Raw genomic sequence first — 20,686 nt, 5'->3', positions numbered from 1 at the left:
AGCTAGTTTTCAGATAATACTGCCTCAAATATGTCAGTCCTCGTTTTGTGAGAGAGTGTAGGTATTCCTGGTATCATTAACTCTGACAACACATCTGTCCGTCACAACATAAACATACCCGGTTTAATGCCGATACCACGGAAAGACAGTACGGGACGGTACTGAACTACTATGAAGCCAGCACAGAAACAGTCCCATACAGAAGTGGTGCGAACATAAAATCATATTTCAATCATTTATTTAGGCTCAGAACAAACAAACTAAAATAGGAAGAACACACACACACGCACACGCACACACACGCACACGCACACTAGCTAGCTAAGAGGAAACGGTGCGTGACGGGGCGGGGCTTCAGTGTGCGCTCTGCTGGAAAACACAGATCACATCATTCTCTGTTGACCAAAAACAGGATCTGGTCTCACGTGTCAACAGGCAGCCAAGCCACTTTTATTACAACAGATAAAAACAGTTTCTTGCTCCGACTCCATTTTTTTTTACTTACAGCGGTACGTCAATGTTAAGCCAAATGAAGTGAGCCTATTGCAGTGCAGCTACTCTAATGCACTTTAAAGCAAGTTAAAAGTCAAACACAGGCTTTCTATGAAGCATGCAGGTGAAAGTTAGCTGCTTGGTGATCTTTGCACGTTTAAGGTCATTTTATTTATTGATTGAGTGATTGCTTGTCACTGCTTGTTTGCTTTAGATAAACCCAAAGTGTTTTGTGTGGTACAATCAATTGATCCAATGCGATGTTTTGACAAGGGGGAAAAAAAATGCTGGAGACCAGGATTAGATCAATGATATCTAGCTAGCTAGATAGCTAGATAGATACATTGATTGACTGATTGATTGTGTTGACCTGGTAACCACAAACCACAGCCACAACGGTATGCAAGTGTTTTTTAGCATACTTGCAACCACAGTATTCATCAAACCGTGTGCGAATAATACCCGGATGTTGTACCGGGTGCAGACAATTATTGTAGCATGAAAATACTGTACACTACACTGACACGAGGGGTGTACTGCACCACAAGGCGACGTCACTAACCGCCGTATCGAATCCCGCACCGGGCAAGAAAATAACCGGTTACACTAACCTCAACCTAACCTTAACATAATGCTTAGCCTAACTGATAACCTTAACCGAACACTTCTGTTAGACCGGAAGCTTTCTGGCAGAAAGCCCCGCAGGTCAGCTTTTCCAGTGTGCATAAAGTCATCGTACTTTATCCACGGGTTTCCTGGGGGGTGGGGGGGTCGCCCTTTTTAAGTCCCGTGAGGTGGTGTTCCCACATCGTTAGCTAACTTGGCTGGCTAGATCTTCATGAATGAATGGGACGCCATACAACTCGCTCTAAGAAAGACGGTAAGCGCACCGTTACCATGGAAAACGCCGGTTCCGGTTCAGTGACAAGACGCGCCGGAAGTCGCGCCCATAATTCACGCAAGGTATCATGGGGGCCAGGAATAAGGCGGCTACTCGCATGCAAATGATAGTATGCTGCAAGATAGTTTACGTGTAAATCTAGTAGGTAGCATGTGATTCTGGACAAAGCCCACCAAGGATTAGATGGCTGAAATACCTGACAACAGGTGAATATTTACAAGTAACTACCTGATATGACAGAAAACCAGCAAAACCACTACAATATAACAACCCCTGAAAACAAAAGAGTTAAATTAGCTCAAGTTTATCAGTCAACATACTAACTACACAGATGATGTTATCCTTACCGACCGAACTACTTCGTATGAATTCTTAACTTGATCAGTGACCTCTAACGTGCATAACTTTAATGCTAGCAAACATTTTCGTCACAAAAATCTTCAAATCAACAACTGCATGTAGGAGGATGTGCTTTTTGCAACGTGACTGAAAAGTGTGTGCACCGACGTGACTTCTGAGCTGGGAAGAAGCCGAGTGACTGATATCTCCCTTTTTTTAATAGCACACTCAGACTAAATGGGAAGTTGCACGCTCCGTCGTGTCCTTGCTTCACACATATTCCTCTTAAGTTTGGCAGCACCTGCATCCCCCCCCCCCCAAAAAAAACACTTGTCCTATCATTGCAAAGAAGATAGCGCACACAACCCATTTTAAATAGTGTAACCAGAACATACACATAATACTCATGGCTTGGTCCACAAGTTGGGACAACATGACATACGTTTAAGATACAAAGAGAGAAGTTCCCACTTTAACTTAAACGATGGCCCTGAACTTCCTGCTGTCAGCTTTATTTCGAGCTATATTTACTGCAGTGTAAAGAGGATGTGCTCTCATCCTGGCACCGCGGTGCAGTACCATAAGTCTTCTGCTGGCGGCGCTAAGCGAGTCAGTCCTTGGGGGTTTGGTTGATGACTTTTTTCTTGCGGACTGAAACCAGGTCGTAGAACGGGTCCTTGGTGATACTGGCTCTGTTCAGACAGTAAACATTGTAAGAGTTGTTGAGTTCTCACAGTGATACGGGTGTGATCGGTTGTGTACTGTGTGCACGGATTTGTGTAATATGTGTATGTGTTGTATTCATGTGCATACGCTGACCTGATGGCGTCTATCCAGGAGTCTCTCTCTACAGCGCTGGAAGCACAGATAGTGTAGGACTGGTGATTCCCCTCCACCACTCTGCCGTCAGTCTCCGTCTTGCAGGCCTTGATCCTCTGCCCTTGACTCTTGGGGTTATACAGCTCCAAACAGAACTGAGGGGAGAGAGGCGGTAGGGTCGGTCACAAGGAGTCACCCACGGTCGCCACCAGCCTACTCGTCAGTGTTCACACCAAACGCGAAGCTGAAGTTGCGCCGGGCGACGCAAATAACGCGACGCGAACGGCGAGTTGGACATATGTGTCTGACTTTCTGTCTCTATGGAGGGATCCGACGACGACTTTATACAATCATACAGTAGCTAGCTAGCTCCGCAGTAGTGACTCGTCTGAGGGCTAAACATAGACTGACGATTATGTGGCTCCCCCCTGCGTCCTCATGCGTCAGATGGACCAATCAGCTTGCAGCTAACTTAACAGCCAATAGGAGTGCTTGTATCACATCCTTATAGCCAAACCCGCTATTATATTCTAGAGCAGTGGTTCTCAACCTTTTTGGGGTCCTGGACCCCCTGCGTATTTTTGATCTACCCTGAGGACCCCTCCACCTGATCTCGGGGGAGGGGGGTTGCAATTTGATAGAAACAGTAGAAACTGCATTTTAAATTGCATTATAGCATTTATTCTCTCTTTGGGGCAAAGATAAGAGCTTTCAGTTGCAACTTAGATATAGTTAACAAAACAGAATTCTTATGCAGTAACTTTCAGATATATGTAACAAAACAGAATATGTATTCAGTAACTTTCAGATATATGTAACAAAACAGAATATGTATTCAGTAACTTTCAGATATATGTAACAACACAGAATATGTATTCAGTAACTTTCAGATATATGTAACAACACAGAATATGTATTCAGTAACTTTCAGATATATGTAACTAAACAGAATATGTATTCAGTAACTTTCAGATATATGTAACAGCAGAATTGTTATGCAGTAACTTTTAACAATGCAAACGGGAGCGAGATCTCTTATTAAAATACAATAAATTACACTTGTGAAACAGATGTAATTAGAGAAAAAGTCCTGTTACCCTTTATAGTTTAGGTAGATAAAGGTCTCAGTCACATTTGAGTAAAATAATCCTATTTCTATAAATGTCATAGGATCTTTTTTTTAAATATATTTTATTTTCACGGACCCCTTGCAATTACACCGCGGACCACTAGGGGTCCGCGGACCCCCGGTTGAGAAACACTGACCTAAACGGGGGGGGGGGGGGTCTTATATCCAGAAGGGGCCGGTGCGGGTGAGAGAAGGTGAAGGTTTTTGTGCGTAACTGCTTGGTTGGAACAAAATCCTTCACCCACACTGAACCCTTCTGTTTAAGACTGCCCACCCCTGGTCTAAAGCGATCGATCACCGTGAGCGTCAACCTATTTATCGATCGCTATTTGTCTATTCTATTTGCCTCTTTACACAGTCTGTCAAACGACCTCGACGCCTCAATCGATTGTTTGGTTAACCTGAATACATGTGTAAACCTGCATGCACAAACCATGACCACATTAATCCAGTTTGAGCAAAGAAGTTACTCACACAAATCTGTGCAAGGTTATTTTGAAGCAACATTACTGGTCAGTGAAGTAACTCTGACTCCAACATGTCCATCCATCCATCCATCCATCCATCCATCCATCCATCCATGATCCAAACCGCTTCTCCTGCTCTCAGGGTCGCGGGGATGCTGGAGCCTATCCCAGCAGTCATTGGGCGGCAGGTGGGGAGACACCCTGGACAGGCCGCCAGGCCATCACACAGGGCCCCCAACCCACCACACCACACATTCACACCTAGGGACAATTCAGTACGGCCGAGTCACCTGACCTACAGGTCTTTGGACTGTGGGAGGAAACCCACGCAGACACGGGGAGAACATGCAAACTCCACACAGAGGACGACCCGGGACAACCCCCAAGGTTTGACAACCCCGGGGTTCGAACCCAGGAACCTTCGTGCTGTGAGGCGACCGCGCTAACCACTGCGCCACCGTGCCGACTCCAGTATATATATATCTAACTATTCTCAATCATGAAGCATATTCACACTGCATTAGAAAAAAAAAAAATAAATCTGACGGTGTCTTACGGGTTTGCGAGGACAAGGCACTTCTCTGACACTCAGGTTCTCCAGCGGGATAATCCCTCTTGGCTCTTTGTCCTGGGGACAGACAGGTAGAAACACAAAAAGAAATGATATACAAACAGACAGACAGACAGGCAGACACGGGGAGGGAGATAAGAAGGGACAGGGGGAAGGACATAAGTCATAAACACTCAACCTTTGTCTTTTTTTTTGGAACAACTGCCAATGGCACTGAAAGTTCATCAGGAAACCTGCATTGGCTGCTATGTTCGGTGTGTCCAGACAGGGATGAGAGACAGAACGTCTGTGTAGCTGAACTGACAGGAAACTGATGATTTTATATGGCAACTTTGTTGCTCAAATGACGTCACACTGAAATGGTTTGCTTTGACAATACACCGAGTCCCGAATCCTGATCCAGACCCAGTGCATTGAAGCTCTCCTTGTGAGCCGGCCTGTATATAACGTTGAAACTCAAGTTACCTGGACGGCAGAGTTCACTGGACTACTGGGTGTCCAAAGGAGATGTTTGTGTTGGAGATACTAAATTGTTTGTTTGTCGTTGTTTTTGTAACCCCCCCACCCAATTTCTCCTCAGTTGTGTTTGGCCAATTACCCCACTCCTCCAAGCCGTCCCGGTAGCTGCTCCACCTCCTCCGCCGGTCCGGGGAGGGCTGCAGACTACCACATGCCTCCTCCCATACATGAGGAGTCGCCAGCCGCTTCTTGTCACCTGACAGTGAGGAGTTTCACCAGGGGGACGTAGCACATGCGAGGATCACGCTATCCCCCCCAGTTCCCCCTCCCGAACAGGAGCCCCAACTGACCAGAGGAGGCGCTAGTGCAGTGACCAGGCCATACCCACATCCGGCTTCCCACCTGCAGACATGGCCAATTGTGTCTGTAGGGACGCCCGACCAAGCCGGCGGTAACACGGGGATTCGAACCGGCGATCCCCGTGTTGGTAGGCAACGGAATGCACCCCTACGCTACCCGGACACCAGCCTAACACAGCTTTTACACAGAGGGCTTGTTGAAATGAGGTAAAACCAGAGTTGACCTTTATGGTAAATGAATAAATAAAAATAAAACAGAAACTAAAATGGACTGGGTAAGGATAGATTTGGATGGTGTCTTACGGTGGTGAACTCAAAGTAGTAGAGACAGTTGTCGGTCAGGATAAACCATCGTCTCTTCCACGTCTTCACTCGGCCTCCTGAAATACAGTCACCGTTAAAAAGTACAATTCTCATGTCTGTTTACAATCCAAGTTATTTTAGCCATATTCAGGTTATAATCACATTTAACAGGTAATCACTGTTTATCCCTGTGACACAAAATACTGGTTGGGTGTGATGTATGAATTTATCCCACACACTGTTTTATATTGAATATCTGAAGGAATAACAAGGAAACAAGCTAGAGACGTAGAAAAGCCCCTGTTTCGCTAAACTATTGCTCAGTAATCACTAATGAATGGACTGTAATTTAAAGGGTCACCCAAAGAGAAAACCAATATAATACAACAAATATAATAATAAATGTAATAATAATAATAAATATATAAAACAAATAATATATATATATAATATTGTTTTATCTATGATTATTTGTTTTATTTTATTGAATTTTTTGAATTTATTAAAACAAATATATTTGTTTTATTTATTATTATTATATAATAATAAATAAAACAATATAATAATGATAATATATATTAGTTTTATTTTATTATATAATAATAAATAAAACATAATAATAACTGTATTAATATATTTGTTTTATTACTTTATAATAATTGTATTATTATATTTGTTTTACTTATTATATAATAATAATAAATAAAACAAATATAATAATAATATGGGGAAGGTCACATCAGGCTGAGAAAAGCACAAGTGTTATTCTGAGTTAACATGACTGAGTCGCCTGTTATTCAAAGTCGTGATTCATTACATTACACTACACGTTCACCCTGATAATCTGAGGTATCTGTATAAGTATGTATGCTACTAGTGGCTGGCAGTAGTAGTATGCTACTAGCATGGGTCCATTAGCATTGTGCCAATTCACAGGAAGGGCGTCAGGCTGTTTTGATGCATTCATCCCAAAAGAAAAAAAAAAGGTTCATAATAATTGAAGATTAACTTAATTGGGAGAAGTGTTTTACCCAGTTTGAGGAGCCAGCCCTCTCGGTCGGGGTTAAAGAAGGTGTGGGTCAGGTCGTTCCCATCGTCCTCTGGGATTTTGAACGGCTCGTTGCGTATGCTTGCATACAATTGCTGGATTAAAAAAAAAAAGGAGTTAGATAACTAAAAAAAAATGGCCCACAGATTTGTGTAGACACACAAAAATGATGTTTGACAAGTAAGGGCCGCACGATTGTCAGCCTACCATAACCGTGTGACGCGTGTCATGCCAGCCAAGTGAGCCGGGCTAAGTCTCGCTTCCCAATTCATTTTCTATGGAAGCAGGCGGCATTCCTGCGCGTGCGATTCCGGGATTAACGGCACGACACAGCATTGAACAGTTGAGAATTTCCCAACTTTATGCAAATGAGAAGCCATTTCGTCAGATAGGGTAGGTGCGCTCAAATCGTGAACAGATGTTTAAAATAAGCAACATAGAACTGAAAGAAGCAAGAGCCAGCTAACTGCACTGTCTCTTTCTTGCTTTGAATGCAAGACAACAACTCTGGTGGATTGTGTATTGGTGAAATAAGACATTGTTTATAGGCATATCCGCCACGTTTGCTGATGACACGTATCTGCAACGCGCTCACTGGACGTCCAACAGTTGGTGGAGACCACCGCACCACTGGCATGTAAGCACACCGTAAGGGTTTCGTATTGTAAGTTTGGCACCGCCATGTTTTTTTTCTCCATTTTCAGAGTGAAAAATGGAATTAAAGAAGTTACTCAGTTTTGTCTTTTTTTTAAAAATAAAACACTATTGTTAAATGAGGTAACTTCCTGTTTACAAATGCTGACAACGTGATTGGCTGGTTGGCCTCACCGTAAGCAGCTCATTGGGTAGATCCCCGCCATTGTTGATTCCTCTGTTCATGGAGATGAAGTGCTCCACACTGGTCTTGGCCTTCACGTTGGGGTTGTGGAGGCTGGTGTTCAGCATAATGATGGCGAATGAAAGGATGTAGCAGGTGTCTGGTGAGACAGGACCACAAGATCAGCACGCACAAACACACACACACATAGATATTGTTGTTTTCCTCTTCTGTGGTTTGTCATCCAATGACACATGACCTCCGACTTCTAACAGGGAAGTCACATTGTTTGGAACATTTGTGTGTCGCCTATATCACCACAGTCGCTCAAGTTCATCATTTTACTGGCCGGACGACAAGCTGGTTTTACATACAGTATGTGCGCACAGGCAAAATCAGACAACTGAATCACCCAGTTAATACCGGTGGAGTCTTATATGGGCCAAATACAGAAAAAAGGACACGAGGGGAAAGACAGAAAGATAAAGATTACCGAGAAAGAACCAGAAAATTGACAGAAATACAGGAAATGGGTGCGAAAGAGGGAAAGATGCAACGAAAGAAGAGGCCACCTTAGGCTTCGCATAAGAATGCACACACACACACACGCACACGCACACACACACACACACAAACACACAAACACGCACACACACATGCACAAGACAAACAGACGCATGCTGACAGAAACCCACCGGTTGACTGGAAGACGTGAGGGTTGCAGTTGCAGTAACGTGCGGCGAAGGCCTCCATCATGCGGTCAATCTTCTGCGCTTCACCAGGCAGACGAAAACTCCACAGGAACTGTCTGTTATGAACAGGAATGCCACAAGATGATGTCTGACACCTACACCAGACTGCACGACTTTGATCGTCCTTTTCATTCGCTGAATGTAAGAGTCTTCAAAGGGACCAGAACCTCTTTGTCAGACTGAGGGAATCAAAGCCTCTTCTGTTGTCACGCTGTACAACAAGGCCGGGGTCCTTCATCTGCTGGTGCTACTCCTCTTTCGTTCGACAAGTTTTGTGTTTTATTTCTTTTGCCAGGTTTGCTGCCATGTTGCCAACGCCTGCCGTGGTTTCATCTGAGGCTAACTGATAAGAGCATCCCAGCGGCCCACAGCATCTGTCAGGCTATATGAACTTAATTGAACAAGTTTCAGAAATGGACAAAGCCTCATTGGAGGTTTGGACTCTGTACAGATGCACACAGATCATCCGTCCATGACCGTGTCACACCACAAGACTCAAAACTGCAAAGTACTGCTCACGACAAACGATTTTGCATATTAGCATGTACATATGACATGCATGATCACAACCGGCTGTCTACGTGGACAGAGTACATCTGCAGAAGGTGTGTTTTGGTCATCAGCAGTTCCCAGTCCAAGCCTGACTGGCGTTTGACTTGAGCGAAGGTGTCGTCTCTTCGTGTGCCCGCTTATGTCAATGCAATGTTCACACAAATAAGCACGGAGTGACTGCTGACATGAGGAAATGTGGTGAGGTGAAGCTAAAACAGGAAGAACACACTAGTAAGGTCGAGATCACATATGACGCAACTTTGAATGCGCCTGTGGCTTTTTTCCGGACACAACAGCAGCGTATCCTCTCCAAGCAGTGCACCTCGCGTTTATGAAGCGACGCATTTTAGGGGCACTCCAAGTTGACCATGTCTGAAATTCTCCAGCCGACTGACCAATCACATCACTCACGAGGAAGCGCTAAAATCTGAACGGCTGTCATTTAAAACGACGCTTTCGAATTTGTCCAGACTAGCACGGATGTAGTCTCAGTCCCATTGTGTTCCTAACTGCCATTTAGTCAGACTTCAGGCAATTTGCATGAGAAGATTTTGATTAATACTCGAACAAAGCCTCATTACTCATTACAAGGCCGCTTCTGGTGTGGGAACACGGTGGCGTGAATTCACGTTTGCAGCAGCCTCACCCAGTACCATCTATGCAGTGTCTTTGTCCACACCTGCGTCTAAGTTTCTGTCTTTGTTTCATGGCTGGGAGAGCTGGAGCTGGATCGGCTGGGAGAGCTTGGTCTGCTGCATCCTGTGGGCCCAGGGACCACGGCCCTGCCTGGAGCTGTGCCCGAAGAGGACACACCGAGGGCGGTCTGACAGGACGTGGAAGCGGGGCAGGCTAAGCTAACTGCTAGGCCATGCAGACCAGCGGCCTCGCCTAGCGTTGACTGTGTTTTTTTGTCATCGTGTGGAGTGCGGGGAGGTGTGTCGAAGGTGTCTGGCTGGGAGAGCTGGCGTTGGATAGGCTGAGGGAGCATGGTCTGCTGCATCCGGTGGGCCCAAGGACCACAGCCCTGCCCAGAGCTATGCCTGAAGAGGAAACACCGAGGGCGGTCTGACAGGATGCAGAAATGGGGCAGGCTAAGCTAGCTGCTAGCCCATGCAGACCGGCAGTTCCAACAGTCATCGGCTGGCGTTCGTTCTCTTAGACAGTGATTTTTGGTGTTGTTGTTAGTTTGGATATGTGTGTTCTTGTAGTTCTTGTAGTTTTTGGATATGTGTTTTTGTCTTTGTGTTGAACTGCTGTGGGCTGGGGGAAACGATACTTCATTTCATTTCGTGTACGCAAGTACACAAACAAAGTGCTCCTGATTCCTGATGATGACGAGAATGATTCTGATAATTCAGTGCATGCAACAGGATGGTAATGATAATGAGGAGGACACATCATAAAAGTAGTAAAGATGAAATGAGCTGACCTGAGGGCCTGGACCAGGTTGAGGTCTGAGAACTCGTGGAGCTCCACAAAGGCTTTGAGGGTCTGGAGGTGGAGCGCCTCTCTGGAGAGGAGACACATGAAAAGAGGGAGGACATAAACCTTGGTGCTCACTCCATCCTATTCACTTTTCTTTTGTAAAACAATGCATTTGAAGTCATATAGTACCTTCAAAATCACTCAGTATCTGGAACTGAACATGACAAATTGGGAGAAAAAGGAGGGAAAATGTAAAAACAAAAAATCACTATGCTGGGAACACCAGCAAAAGTGTTTCTTAGTGATTTCTCTGCATACTCCAGGTGTATCTCCACATATAGTTGGATGTTAATGCTACTGGAATGGTCTTAAGAAAGAAAACTCAACACTGTAAAAAAAAAAAAAAACTCACTACCCTGTCCACAAACGCTTCCCTTCACCGCTCTACAAATTTCCCATCCACCCTCTACCTGCTGTACCTTCATCTTCCTCTCCTAACACCCCTTCATTTGTGCTCCTTACTTCTCTTTCTGCTCCATCAACCCACTGAGACGCTGACAAAGACGCCAACAAACCAGAACGTTTGCCGCGTTTCTTCCTCCCAGATGTAAAAAATAACAAAACGTAAAGAAGAAAAACATTTGGCGTGTGATGGAAAACGCTGCTCCGCCGACTCCTCGCACACCTGTATCGCCTCATTTTCTCTCGTTCCCTCTCCAAACTAGGGGAATACCTCAATGTCGACTACTTCCCAGCATCTCGGGGATGGTTATTGGTGCTTTTATAAAATATTTCCTCACAAGAAAATGTTGAGAAATGATCATTAGTAATGTGGATGTGATGACCAAGCAGGTAGAGATACTCGTCGTTCATTTCAGTCATCTCAAACAGTCGAATAAGTTCAGAACATGTATATCACTTGACTGTAATGCAGCCTTTTTAGACCAGGGAATGACAAGTTCCATCACCATATTCTTCTCCTCCTTTCAGCTCTTTCCCTGTTTGTCAGGAGTCGCTGCAGTGGATTTTGCCGTTTCCATCAGTACCCCAGCACCAATGGCGGCCATTGTTAACCCGGGCCTTGACCGATCTGGTATGGTCTTGTCAGTCCGCATAATGATTTGGGAAAAATGTTACATTGGATGCCCTTCCTGGCACAACCACTACCCCTATGGACGGGGGTACAGGTAAAGCGCTGGATGCCATCCCAGTATTCATGGACTCGCACCCATGCCTGTCACTAGCTTTATCCCCTACGGGGGATATCTCTCTATCTATATCCCCTCCGGGGGATATGGATAGATAGATTGCTCCCTCCGGGTTGGGGATGACTTGTTGCCTCAAGTGAAGGAGTTCAAGTATCTCGGGGTCTTGTTCATGAGTGAGGGTAGGATGGAGCGGGAGATTGACGGCCGGATTGGTGCAGCACCAGCAGTAATGTGGACGCTGGACCGGACCGTTGTGGTGAAGAGGGAGCTGAGCCGGGAGGCAAAGCTCTCAATTTACCAGTCAGTCTTCGTTCCAACTCTCACCTATGGTCATGAGCTTTGGGTAGTGACTGAAAGGGTGAGATCGTGGATACAAGCGGCTGAAATGAGTTTCCTCTGTAGGGTGTCTGGGCTCAGCCTTAGAGAGAGGGTGAGGAGCTCGGACATCTGGGGGGAGCTCGGAGTAGAGTCGCTGCTCCTTCACGTCGAAACGAGCTAGTTGAGATGGATTGGGCATCTGATATCACCATATTACCAGAACCAAAACCCCAGACGACATCTAGTCTCATATCATGATTTTGATAGTTTCTTCATCAAGATTCAAGAATATTCATGTTATCATACATATTTAAAAAATATTTATCTGGAATTGTATTCTAGTAGTAATAGTATGAATCGGGGTCGGGGGTAGAAAGTTGGCCTCACAACTGAGAAAACATCTCTGGAAGATGTTGAGAATTAATAGATATGAGTTTGCATGTGCGGCGGGAAAAAAATGAGAATATGCACTCTTAATTTAATAAAATGAAAATGCAATAATATACAACAAATTAGAGAGTAAATACCACACACACACACACACAGGTTCCTCACCTCTCTCCTAGGAATTCACCAATGGCTGTCTTATTGAGTCCCTCCTCCTTGTAGAGGAACTCGGCGATCGGCTGGGCTTTCTCCTCCACCAGCTTATTCTCCACCAGGTAACCGATTCCCTGTCGACACGAAGCAAATTTACCGGTGTGAGGCTGAACGGTTCATTTGCGTGACATGACCCAAACCATGCTGACGATGGTAATTCCAGTCTCTCACGGTGTTCATTGAACTCTTTGTCGAGCAAACATACTTGCAAGCATCCACCTGTGAATCCATGGATGCAGGTTCTGTCTGTCTGTCTGTCTGTCTGTCTGTCTGTCTGTCTGTCTCTCTCACACACACCTCCCACATAGCAGACACATTTGGGCCTACTCTGGGGCACTTTTGGTACTTACAGCTCAGTTACGGCACTGGCAACTGTTGTGTGGGCCAGGCGTGGCCCAAATGTCATAAGCCGGGCCTGACTTGGGTTACGGCAAGTGTTGTGTGGGCCAGACATGGCCCAAATGTAATGAACCGGGCTTGACTCGGGTTACAGCACATACTATGTGGGCCCGATGTGGCCCAAATGTGGCTCAAGTATGGCTGGGTTGAGGCAGCCACACTCACCCTGAGTCAGCGCTGTCATTCAGGACCAAATGTGGGCCGTAAGAGAACTGCAGATGTGGGCCAAAGATTCTTTGCTGCCTGGGTTGGGTTAGATTGCAGGCACACTCATGCACATAGTATATACATACATGCTAAACACATGGGTCTGCTGATTTCTGCAGGTCAGGGATGCTCTCAAATGAACACTGGAAGTGATGCCATGGGGCTGATAGAGCATTTATCCGTTCAGATTCAGTTTGTAAACAGGGTTAGGGTCATAATGAGTAGTATTAGTCCAAAGGCAGCATATCAAATGTTGATCCAAGACCATCTCTCATTTGCAGAAATCAAGAAAATGTGTACTGAGTGTACTATGCTTTAGTATGTATTTATCGTTTGGACCCTCGCGCTAAAAGTTGAGTCATTCCTTAAATTCAGGGTTTTAATTTTACTCTCATAACACTTTCATTTCCATGTCTGTAAAGCCAGATTTCTCATTATTTGGGGGTTTGCAGAATGAGCTCATAGCTTCCATAAATCACATTTCCTCAAAAGTGGTTTCTCATCCTCTTTCTCATCCGTCCAGCAGCAGTGAGAGGAAAAGCCACGTTAAAAATATTTTGTTTTTGGCAAACAGCCCTTTTTTCGCACCTCTGCTGAAAAACCTTACCGAACCACACAAAAAACCCCGCAAATCTGTCACAGGTAGGGCACTTTTTTGAATGAAAATGTCACATTCAAGGGAAGGAAGTTTCTCTTATAGAGGTAAATTTCAAGTTGTAAGACGGGGCTGTCACTGATTTTGCTGTTTTGAGGGTCACGACGCCGTCTCAGTATGTAGTACATGACCTGACGACCTTTTCAGTCGTCAGCGAGAGAAAGAAAGACACTTAATCCACAGATGCATGGCTTATCCGTGACATAGGTAGAATATGTCCATCCATCCATTATCCAAGCCACTTATCCTGACCAGGGCTGCAGGGAGGCGGGAGCCAACCCCAGCAGTCACTGGACGGCAGGCGGGGAGACACCCTGGACAGGCCGCCACGCCACCACAGGGCCAACACACACACACATTCACACCTAGGGACAATTTAGCATGGCCATGTCACCTCACCTACATGTCTTTGGACTGTCGAGGAACCCGGAGCACCCGCAGGAAACATCAGAATCAGAACCAGAACACTTTATTCATCCCCGGGGGGAAAGTGGGTCCTATTACAGACACTCATGCTCTAGTAAAGAAAAAAAAACTAAAAACCAACAAGATGAAAAATAACAAGAAAATAGAATCAAATAGAAACACTGAAAAGCAGGACGAATAGAAATAAAAGAGAAAATATGAAAGAGAAATAAGCTTTAAATTCCTCGGAGTCCACATCAGCGAGGACCTCTCCTGGACATCAAAACACCCAGGCCCTTGTGGAGAAAGGCCCAACAACGCCTGCATTTCCTGAGGAGGCTGAGGAGCGCCCGTCTACCCCCCCAAAAATTCTCACCACCTTCTACCACTGCACCATAGAGAGAGCATCCTGCACCAGTGGGGTACGGCAGCTGCACCTCAGTAGACCAGAAAGCTCTGCAGCGGGTCGTCACGGCGACCCAGCATGTCACCGGTACCCAGCTCCCAGCCATAAAAGACATTTATCACAAACGCTGCCTTCGAAGGGGTCTGAGCATCAGCAGAGACCCCACCCACCCCAACCATGGACTGTTCTCCCCCTGTGCTCTGGGAGGCGCTACAGGAGCCTCAGAGCTTCTTTCCCCCAAGCTGTTGCCCTCCTGAACCTGGCCACCCACTGGATGTCTGTGGATATTTCTAAATATTTTGTACTCCAGCTCTCTTTTGTAACTTATGTTCAGCTTTTGCTCCTCCTGTGTGTATATCTTATACTCTGTTTGTCTGCGTAGTCCATTGCTAAAAGTACCCCTGTACCCGACCGGCACATAATTTCAACGGCGTCCTCCTCTCAGAAACCGCCGCCCGCCAGAGAATCCAGCTCCACCCCCGCAACGTCACCGGCCTTGCGGATCGGTTTCCTGAGCCTGTTTGCGTCCGCGACCCTCGACCTGCTGCCCCGACACACAACAGCAGACGGGGGAGCGCTGCCACCCCACACTCGTGATCTCACGAGGTAGTCCGACAAACCCACGCAGACACGGGGGGAGGACATGCAAACCCCGCACAGAGGATGACCCCCCCCCAAGGTCGGACTACCCCGGGGTTCGAACCCAGGACCTTCTCGCTGGTAGGCGACCGCCTGCTTCTCTTCAAACCAGATCCACCGATCAGAAAGCCCTGGAGACTCGACAACAGTCACGCAAAAGGAAAACGTGCCATGTGGGACCGTGTCGATTGAGACACAGAAAACATCCGAGGAACGCCTCCCTCTCCCCGAAGGTTCGACACGACGATCAAAGCTAACCTCAGGGCACAGACGCGCTCAGGGCTGCAACACAACGTGCAACGCTCATCAGATTCACTGCAGGAAAAAAACAACACAACAGCAGCCAATGTGGTTTTGGCCCCGTTCCAACGCGACACCGCAACGGCATACAGAACGGCATCACGGCTTATCGGAACGGAAGTCAAAACAGCGGCGGCGGAAACCCGAGCAGCGAGTATCAAGCCCAAAGTAAAGCCTGTCTGCGTCCAAACCAAGAGACACGCGAGTCGGAGAGCTGCGGCAGCGAGGACGGAATGAAACCGCCGTGTGTCCACAGAGGCGACGCAGCGGGGCCAAACCGTCCTCTCCGAGTCCACACTTGACATAGTGGGGGTTATGAGGATGCAGACCCGTCTATGCATCAGATTAGTTTAGTTTAACTCAGCTTGGTTTACTCACGGCGAAAAAAGACAAGTAAGAAAAGAAAGAAAGAAGCTCCCTGAAGTCAACAAACTCGGCCGATCGCCTGTTAACGGTCCAGACGATCAAGGCTCTGGATATCCCGGGCTGACCTGCTTTTAGGTGTGCTGCCGTTCCCGGGCTTCCTCGTTTTGCTCTCTAGGCATGTGCACTCCCAATGGAAACGGTGGCCTCTGTCAGCAGGACGACACACCCTCCACGCCGCACACACCGTTCGGCGCCGGTTTGAGGAACGTGGCCCTGGCCTCCAAATCCTCCAGATCGCCATCCGATTGGGCTTCTGCGGGATGCGCTGGACCCGCAACTTTGAACGTTGGCGCCATGACTGGTAGAGGGAGAGAGCCGGCTGATATGATGGAGAGAAGAAGGGAAGGTGTACTGTGTGTGCAGGGGGCCAGGTGGAAGGGGAGTAAGGCCGTCGGAGGTGGGTTCAAACTCTCCTACCACGGTGCGAAGGGACAAAAAAAAGAAAAGAAAAGAAACGCTCGCATACAAACATCGACAAGAGTAGGTTCCCACAAGTCCGGCGACACTCGGAAATGTATGGACTACTTTTCCAGCCATGGGAGAAAAAAAAACCTGGAAAATGATCCAATGTCCTGGAAATATTATTGAGGTCATGGAGAATTGTTGGGTCCTCTGCGTGGAGTTTGCATGTTCTCCCCGTGTCTGGGTGGGTTTCCTCCGGCGGCTCCGGGTTCCTCCCACAGTCCAAAGACCTGTAGGTCAGGTGACTCCGCCGTACCACATTGTCCCTAGGTGTCACTGTGTGTGTGTGTGTGTGTGTGGGGGTCCTGTGTGGTGGCCTGGCGGCCTGTCCAGGGTGTCTCCCCGCCTGCCGCCCAATGACTGCTGGGATAGGCTCCAGGACCCTGAGACCAGGATAAGCGGTCTGGATAATGGATGGATGGAGATTGTGTATATTTGTGATCGCGTATTTTAAGCCATATTTCTAGTCGCTGACATTACACATCGGTGTCTGAAGTTTGGGAGGTTTTTCAGCGACCAGCTAAAAGTTACACAGTCCATTTAAAGACTGGCGAGACTTCTGAATGATACTGGAGCGAATTCAGGGGGCAGCCCGGGACCACCGCAGCCGGGACGCGAACTCGGGTCTCCCGTACCACGGGCGGCTACATTAACCAGTCGATTAAAGGGTCCGACCCGTTAGCCAAGGGCTAGCGAGTCTAGTCATACGTGGTCGTTACACTACCCCGCCCCCTCTTTCGGGAAGTGCGTCCCTGCGCTTCAGCATACCACCTCCCTCACGCCTCTGGGTGCACGCACTTTCTATGTGCCAGATCTGGGCCAGAACCAAGCCATAGCAATGCCGCATGTGCCACACATTTGCCAAAGGTGGCCCATATTTGTTTTGTGATATTTGGGCCATATTCACCATTTACCACACGGGCCACTTCAGGGTCACATCCAGATCACATGTTGCCCAGAGCACCGCATCTTTGCCAAAAAAGGCCCACATTTGATTTGGCATATTTGGGCCATATTTGCTGTTATACATGTGGGCCACTTCAGGCTCACATCCATTTTATCAGGGCCAGAAGAAGGCCATCAGTGCTGCATCACTGCCTGAAGTGGCTCACATCCGGATGCGACCTGGGATACTTTGCTCAGCGCTATGTCACACGTTTCTTTGCTCTGATTGGTTGTCTATCCAATAGTCTGGTCTATCCAATTGCGTCCAGAGGCATTTTGGTCTGTGCCCATTGATAACGCCCCTTGGAAATCGAAAATGAGCTGAGAGATTCCAGACTAATTCGCATTTGCCAGTCTAGGAAACAGACAATCAAGCCAAGAATATAACTTCCAAAGTCAACTCAGAAAGTTTACCTTTTTGGGGTCCATGTTGAATTTCTTCTTTCCAGTGGAGTACTTCTTAGTCTTCTCTACGGTTTTACTGCATTAGGAAAAACATAATAATTGGAGAAAATGTTCATTCTTATCACTGAATGGTTTCATTCCAATGACCTCTATATTCAATTCATGGAGACTTTATGTGATTGTAATCTCATCAGTCAATCGTTTAAACCTGCGGGTCATTTACATTCCCCAAAAGCGAAGGTGTCGTGAGCAAATCTTTTAGGATGAGTTATGATGTGGTAACCTTGATGTGTTTCAAACAAGCAAGCATTTTGTGAGGAATAGCGTCCCCTTTTTTCAGATGACAGTCTTATTGTTCTTCTTATGGTTGCCACAGCGGATCATCTGTTTTCATCTTTCGCTTCTCTACATCTTCCTCCCTCACAGCAACCACCTGCATGACCTCCCTCACCACATCCCACACCACACTCTCTCTTCGCCTTACATCGCATCTCCTTGTACTCCTGTCTACTTTCTTCATCTCTCTGACTACCCCACTCCTTCTTTGCCAACCTCTTTCTCCGTATACTTTGTTGTACTCCTCATCACACCATCAAGTCTTCTTGTCTTCCTTCCTCTATCCCAGTGTTCCCCAACCCAGTCCTCAGGAACCCCTATCCTGCAGATTTTCTTTGCAACCCTGAATAGGTACCTGTTTGTAGTTATTCAACCAACCAGCAATGAATTATGTCAGATGTTGCACACCTTGCATAATTAAGTGCTGTGAGATGATTGGTTGAGTAAGTACAAGCAAGGCTACCTATGCAGGGTTACAATGAAAATCTGCAGGATAGGGGTTCCTTGAGGACTGGGTTGGGAAACGCTGCTCTATCCAGATGGCACACCAAGTACCTTCCTAGCTGTCTCCCTCACTATTTCTGCAGTGCCGGCCCAGCCAACCAGCAACTCTTCACTACCACCCAGTGCCTGTCTTAACCCCTCCCTGAACACCATGCAAGTCTTTCCTCTTCAACTTCCACCATTTCGCCCTCTGCCTTCACTCTCTTCCTCTTCTTGATCTCAAAAGTCATTCTACAGACCACCATCCAATGCTGCCTAGCTACGTTCGCCCCTGTCACCACCTTGCAGCCTCCAATCTCTTTCAGATTACACTTCCTGCATAAGATATAGTCCACCTGTGTGCACCTTCCTCCATTCTTATACGTGTCACCCTGTGAATATGTATTCACCACAGCCATTTCCATCTTTTTCACAAAATCCACCGCAATCTGTCCTTCCACATTCCTCTCCCTGACACCATAACTACCCATCACTTCCATTCCCTTCACCAACATGCCCACTGAAGTCCATTCCAATCACCACTCCCTCATCCTTGGGTACACTCTCCACCAATTCATCCAAGTCACCCCAGAATTCTTCTTTCTCTTCCATCTCACACCCAACTTTTGGGGCATATGTGCTGATAATATTCACCGTCACACCTTCAATTTCCACCTTCATACTCATCACTCTGTCTGACACTCTCTTCACCTCCAACACACTTTTGACATACTCTTCCTTCAGGATTACCCCCACCCCATTTCTCCTCCCATTATCACCATGGTAAAAGAGTTTGAACCCACCTCCAATGCTCCTGGCCTTACTCCCCTTCCACCCGGTCTTCTGCACAAACAGTATATGTACCTTCCTTCTCTCCATCATATCAGCCAGCTATCTCCCTCTACCAGTCACAGTGCTAACATTCAAAGTTCCGACTCTCACCTCCACACACCTACCCCCTCTCCTTTTCCTTCGCCTAACCATATCATAGTTTTCACCAGCACCCTGCTGGCCAACAGCATCAGTGGTGGCTGTCGGTAACCCGGGCCTCGACCGATCCAGTATGAAAATTTGAGTTATGATCCCAATATTTGACTTGGCAAAGGATGTATGCCTTTCCTGGTGCAAACCTACCCATTTATCCAGATTTGGGACCAGGACTAAGATTGCACTGGCTTGTGCGTTCCCAGTGGTTCAAAGAAGACAAAGCACTGTGTCTTTATTTCCGAGAGCTACTCGATGGTCATATAGTAGTTAAGCTTTTTAGTGATTCACAGCTAGCAAACGACCCTTTCCACTGCAAGAGAAGTTCGGCAACATCTTCAACATAGTAAGCAACAAGGTATTACTGCAAAGTTGGACAGATGCAGGAGGACAAGTGAAGGGCAAAATTAGAATTGAAACAAAAATAACAAAAAAGACAGTTAAAACTTTAAGGATCCCAACAGTTTGTTGCAGCATCAGATGCAGTCGTGGCAACAAAAAAAAGAAAAGTATGCGAATAAGGTGAATAAGAAAAATTCACATAAAGGCATTTATTTATATATGGTTATCACTTTCCCCATTAACAACGTATTCATCAGGAGTGGTGTACATGTGGCGATGTGTAGTAATATGGAAATTTAGGGCTTTTGATTTTTAAACTTACTTGTCCTCTGCAACCTGAAAGCTGAGTATCTCTGCCATGACGATGTCTATCTCCGTCTTCAGCTTCTGGACAAGGTAAAATGACAGGAAACGTTGCGCAAACATCGTACTTTGACATTTGATCATTCACCGCTTGGTTGCGTGGGTGTGTGCTTTATACAGAGCATGCAAAAGATTAGAACCACGGCTCCTTGTTTATTTATTTGTCTATTTGGCTTTTTTCCCCCTCCTTTTCTCCCCAACTGTACTTGGCCAGTTGCCCTATTTTCCGAGCTGCTCCACCCACTCTGCTGGTCCAGGGAGGGCTGCAGACTACCACATGCCTCCTCCGATACGTGTGGAGTCGCCAGCCGCTTCTTTTCACCTGACAGTGAGCAGTTTCGCCAGGGGAACATAGCGCGTGGGAGGATCA

The 20,686-nt window shown here is 46.6% G+C and overlaps 1 protein-coding gene across 1 annotated transcript in view; it reads right to left on the bottom strand.

Annotated features, from left to right (window-relative positions):
• Nucleotides 1-1,172: 1,172 nt before the first annotated feature.
• The window catches only part of cyth4b (cytohesin 4b), a 38,347-nt gene continuing 18,833 nt past the window's right edge, over nucleotides 1,173-20,686 (bottom strand). The window contains exons 4-14 of the mRNA XM_056280936.1: nucleotides 20,276-20,340; nucleotides 17,818-17,884; nucleotides 12,515-12,633; nucleotides 10,438-10,518; nucleotides 8,400-8,512; nucleotides 7,716-7,864; nucleotides 6,871-6,982; nucleotides 5,840-5,916; nucleotides 4,704-4,775; nucleotides 2,552-2,706; nucleotides 1,173-2,424 (exon numbers count right to left, since the gene is read on the bottom strand). Coding sequence (XP_056136911.1) covers nucleotides 2,343-2,424; nucleotides 2,552-2,706; nucleotides 4,704-4,775; nucleotides 5,840-5,916; nucleotides 6,871-6,982; nucleotides 7,716-7,864; nucleotides 8,400-8,512; nucleotides 10,438-10,518; nucleotides 12,515-12,633; nucleotides 17,818-17,884; nucleotides 20,276-20,340 — 1,092 coding nt within the window. The 3' untranslated portion in view covers nucleotides 1,173-2,342. The remainder of the gene's footprint in view (nucleotides 2,425-2,551; nucleotides 2,707-4,703; nucleotides 4,776-5,839; nucleotides 5,917-6,870; nucleotides 6,983-7,715; nucleotides 7,865-8,399; nucleotides 8,513-10,437; nucleotides 10,519-12,514; nucleotides 12,634-17,817; nucleotides 17,885-20,275; nucleotides 20,341-20,686) is intronic.

The sequence above is a fragment of the Lampris incognitus genome, chromosome 5 (genome assembly GCF_029633865.1).
Source record: "Lampris incognitus isolate fLamInc1 chromosome 5, fLamInc1.hap2, whole genome shotgun sequence".
NCBI lineage: Eukaryota > Metazoa > Chordata > Actinopteri > Lampriformes > Lampridae > Lampris > Lampris incognitus.
This window is presented reverse-complemented; position numbering and strand designations above follow the sequence as displayed.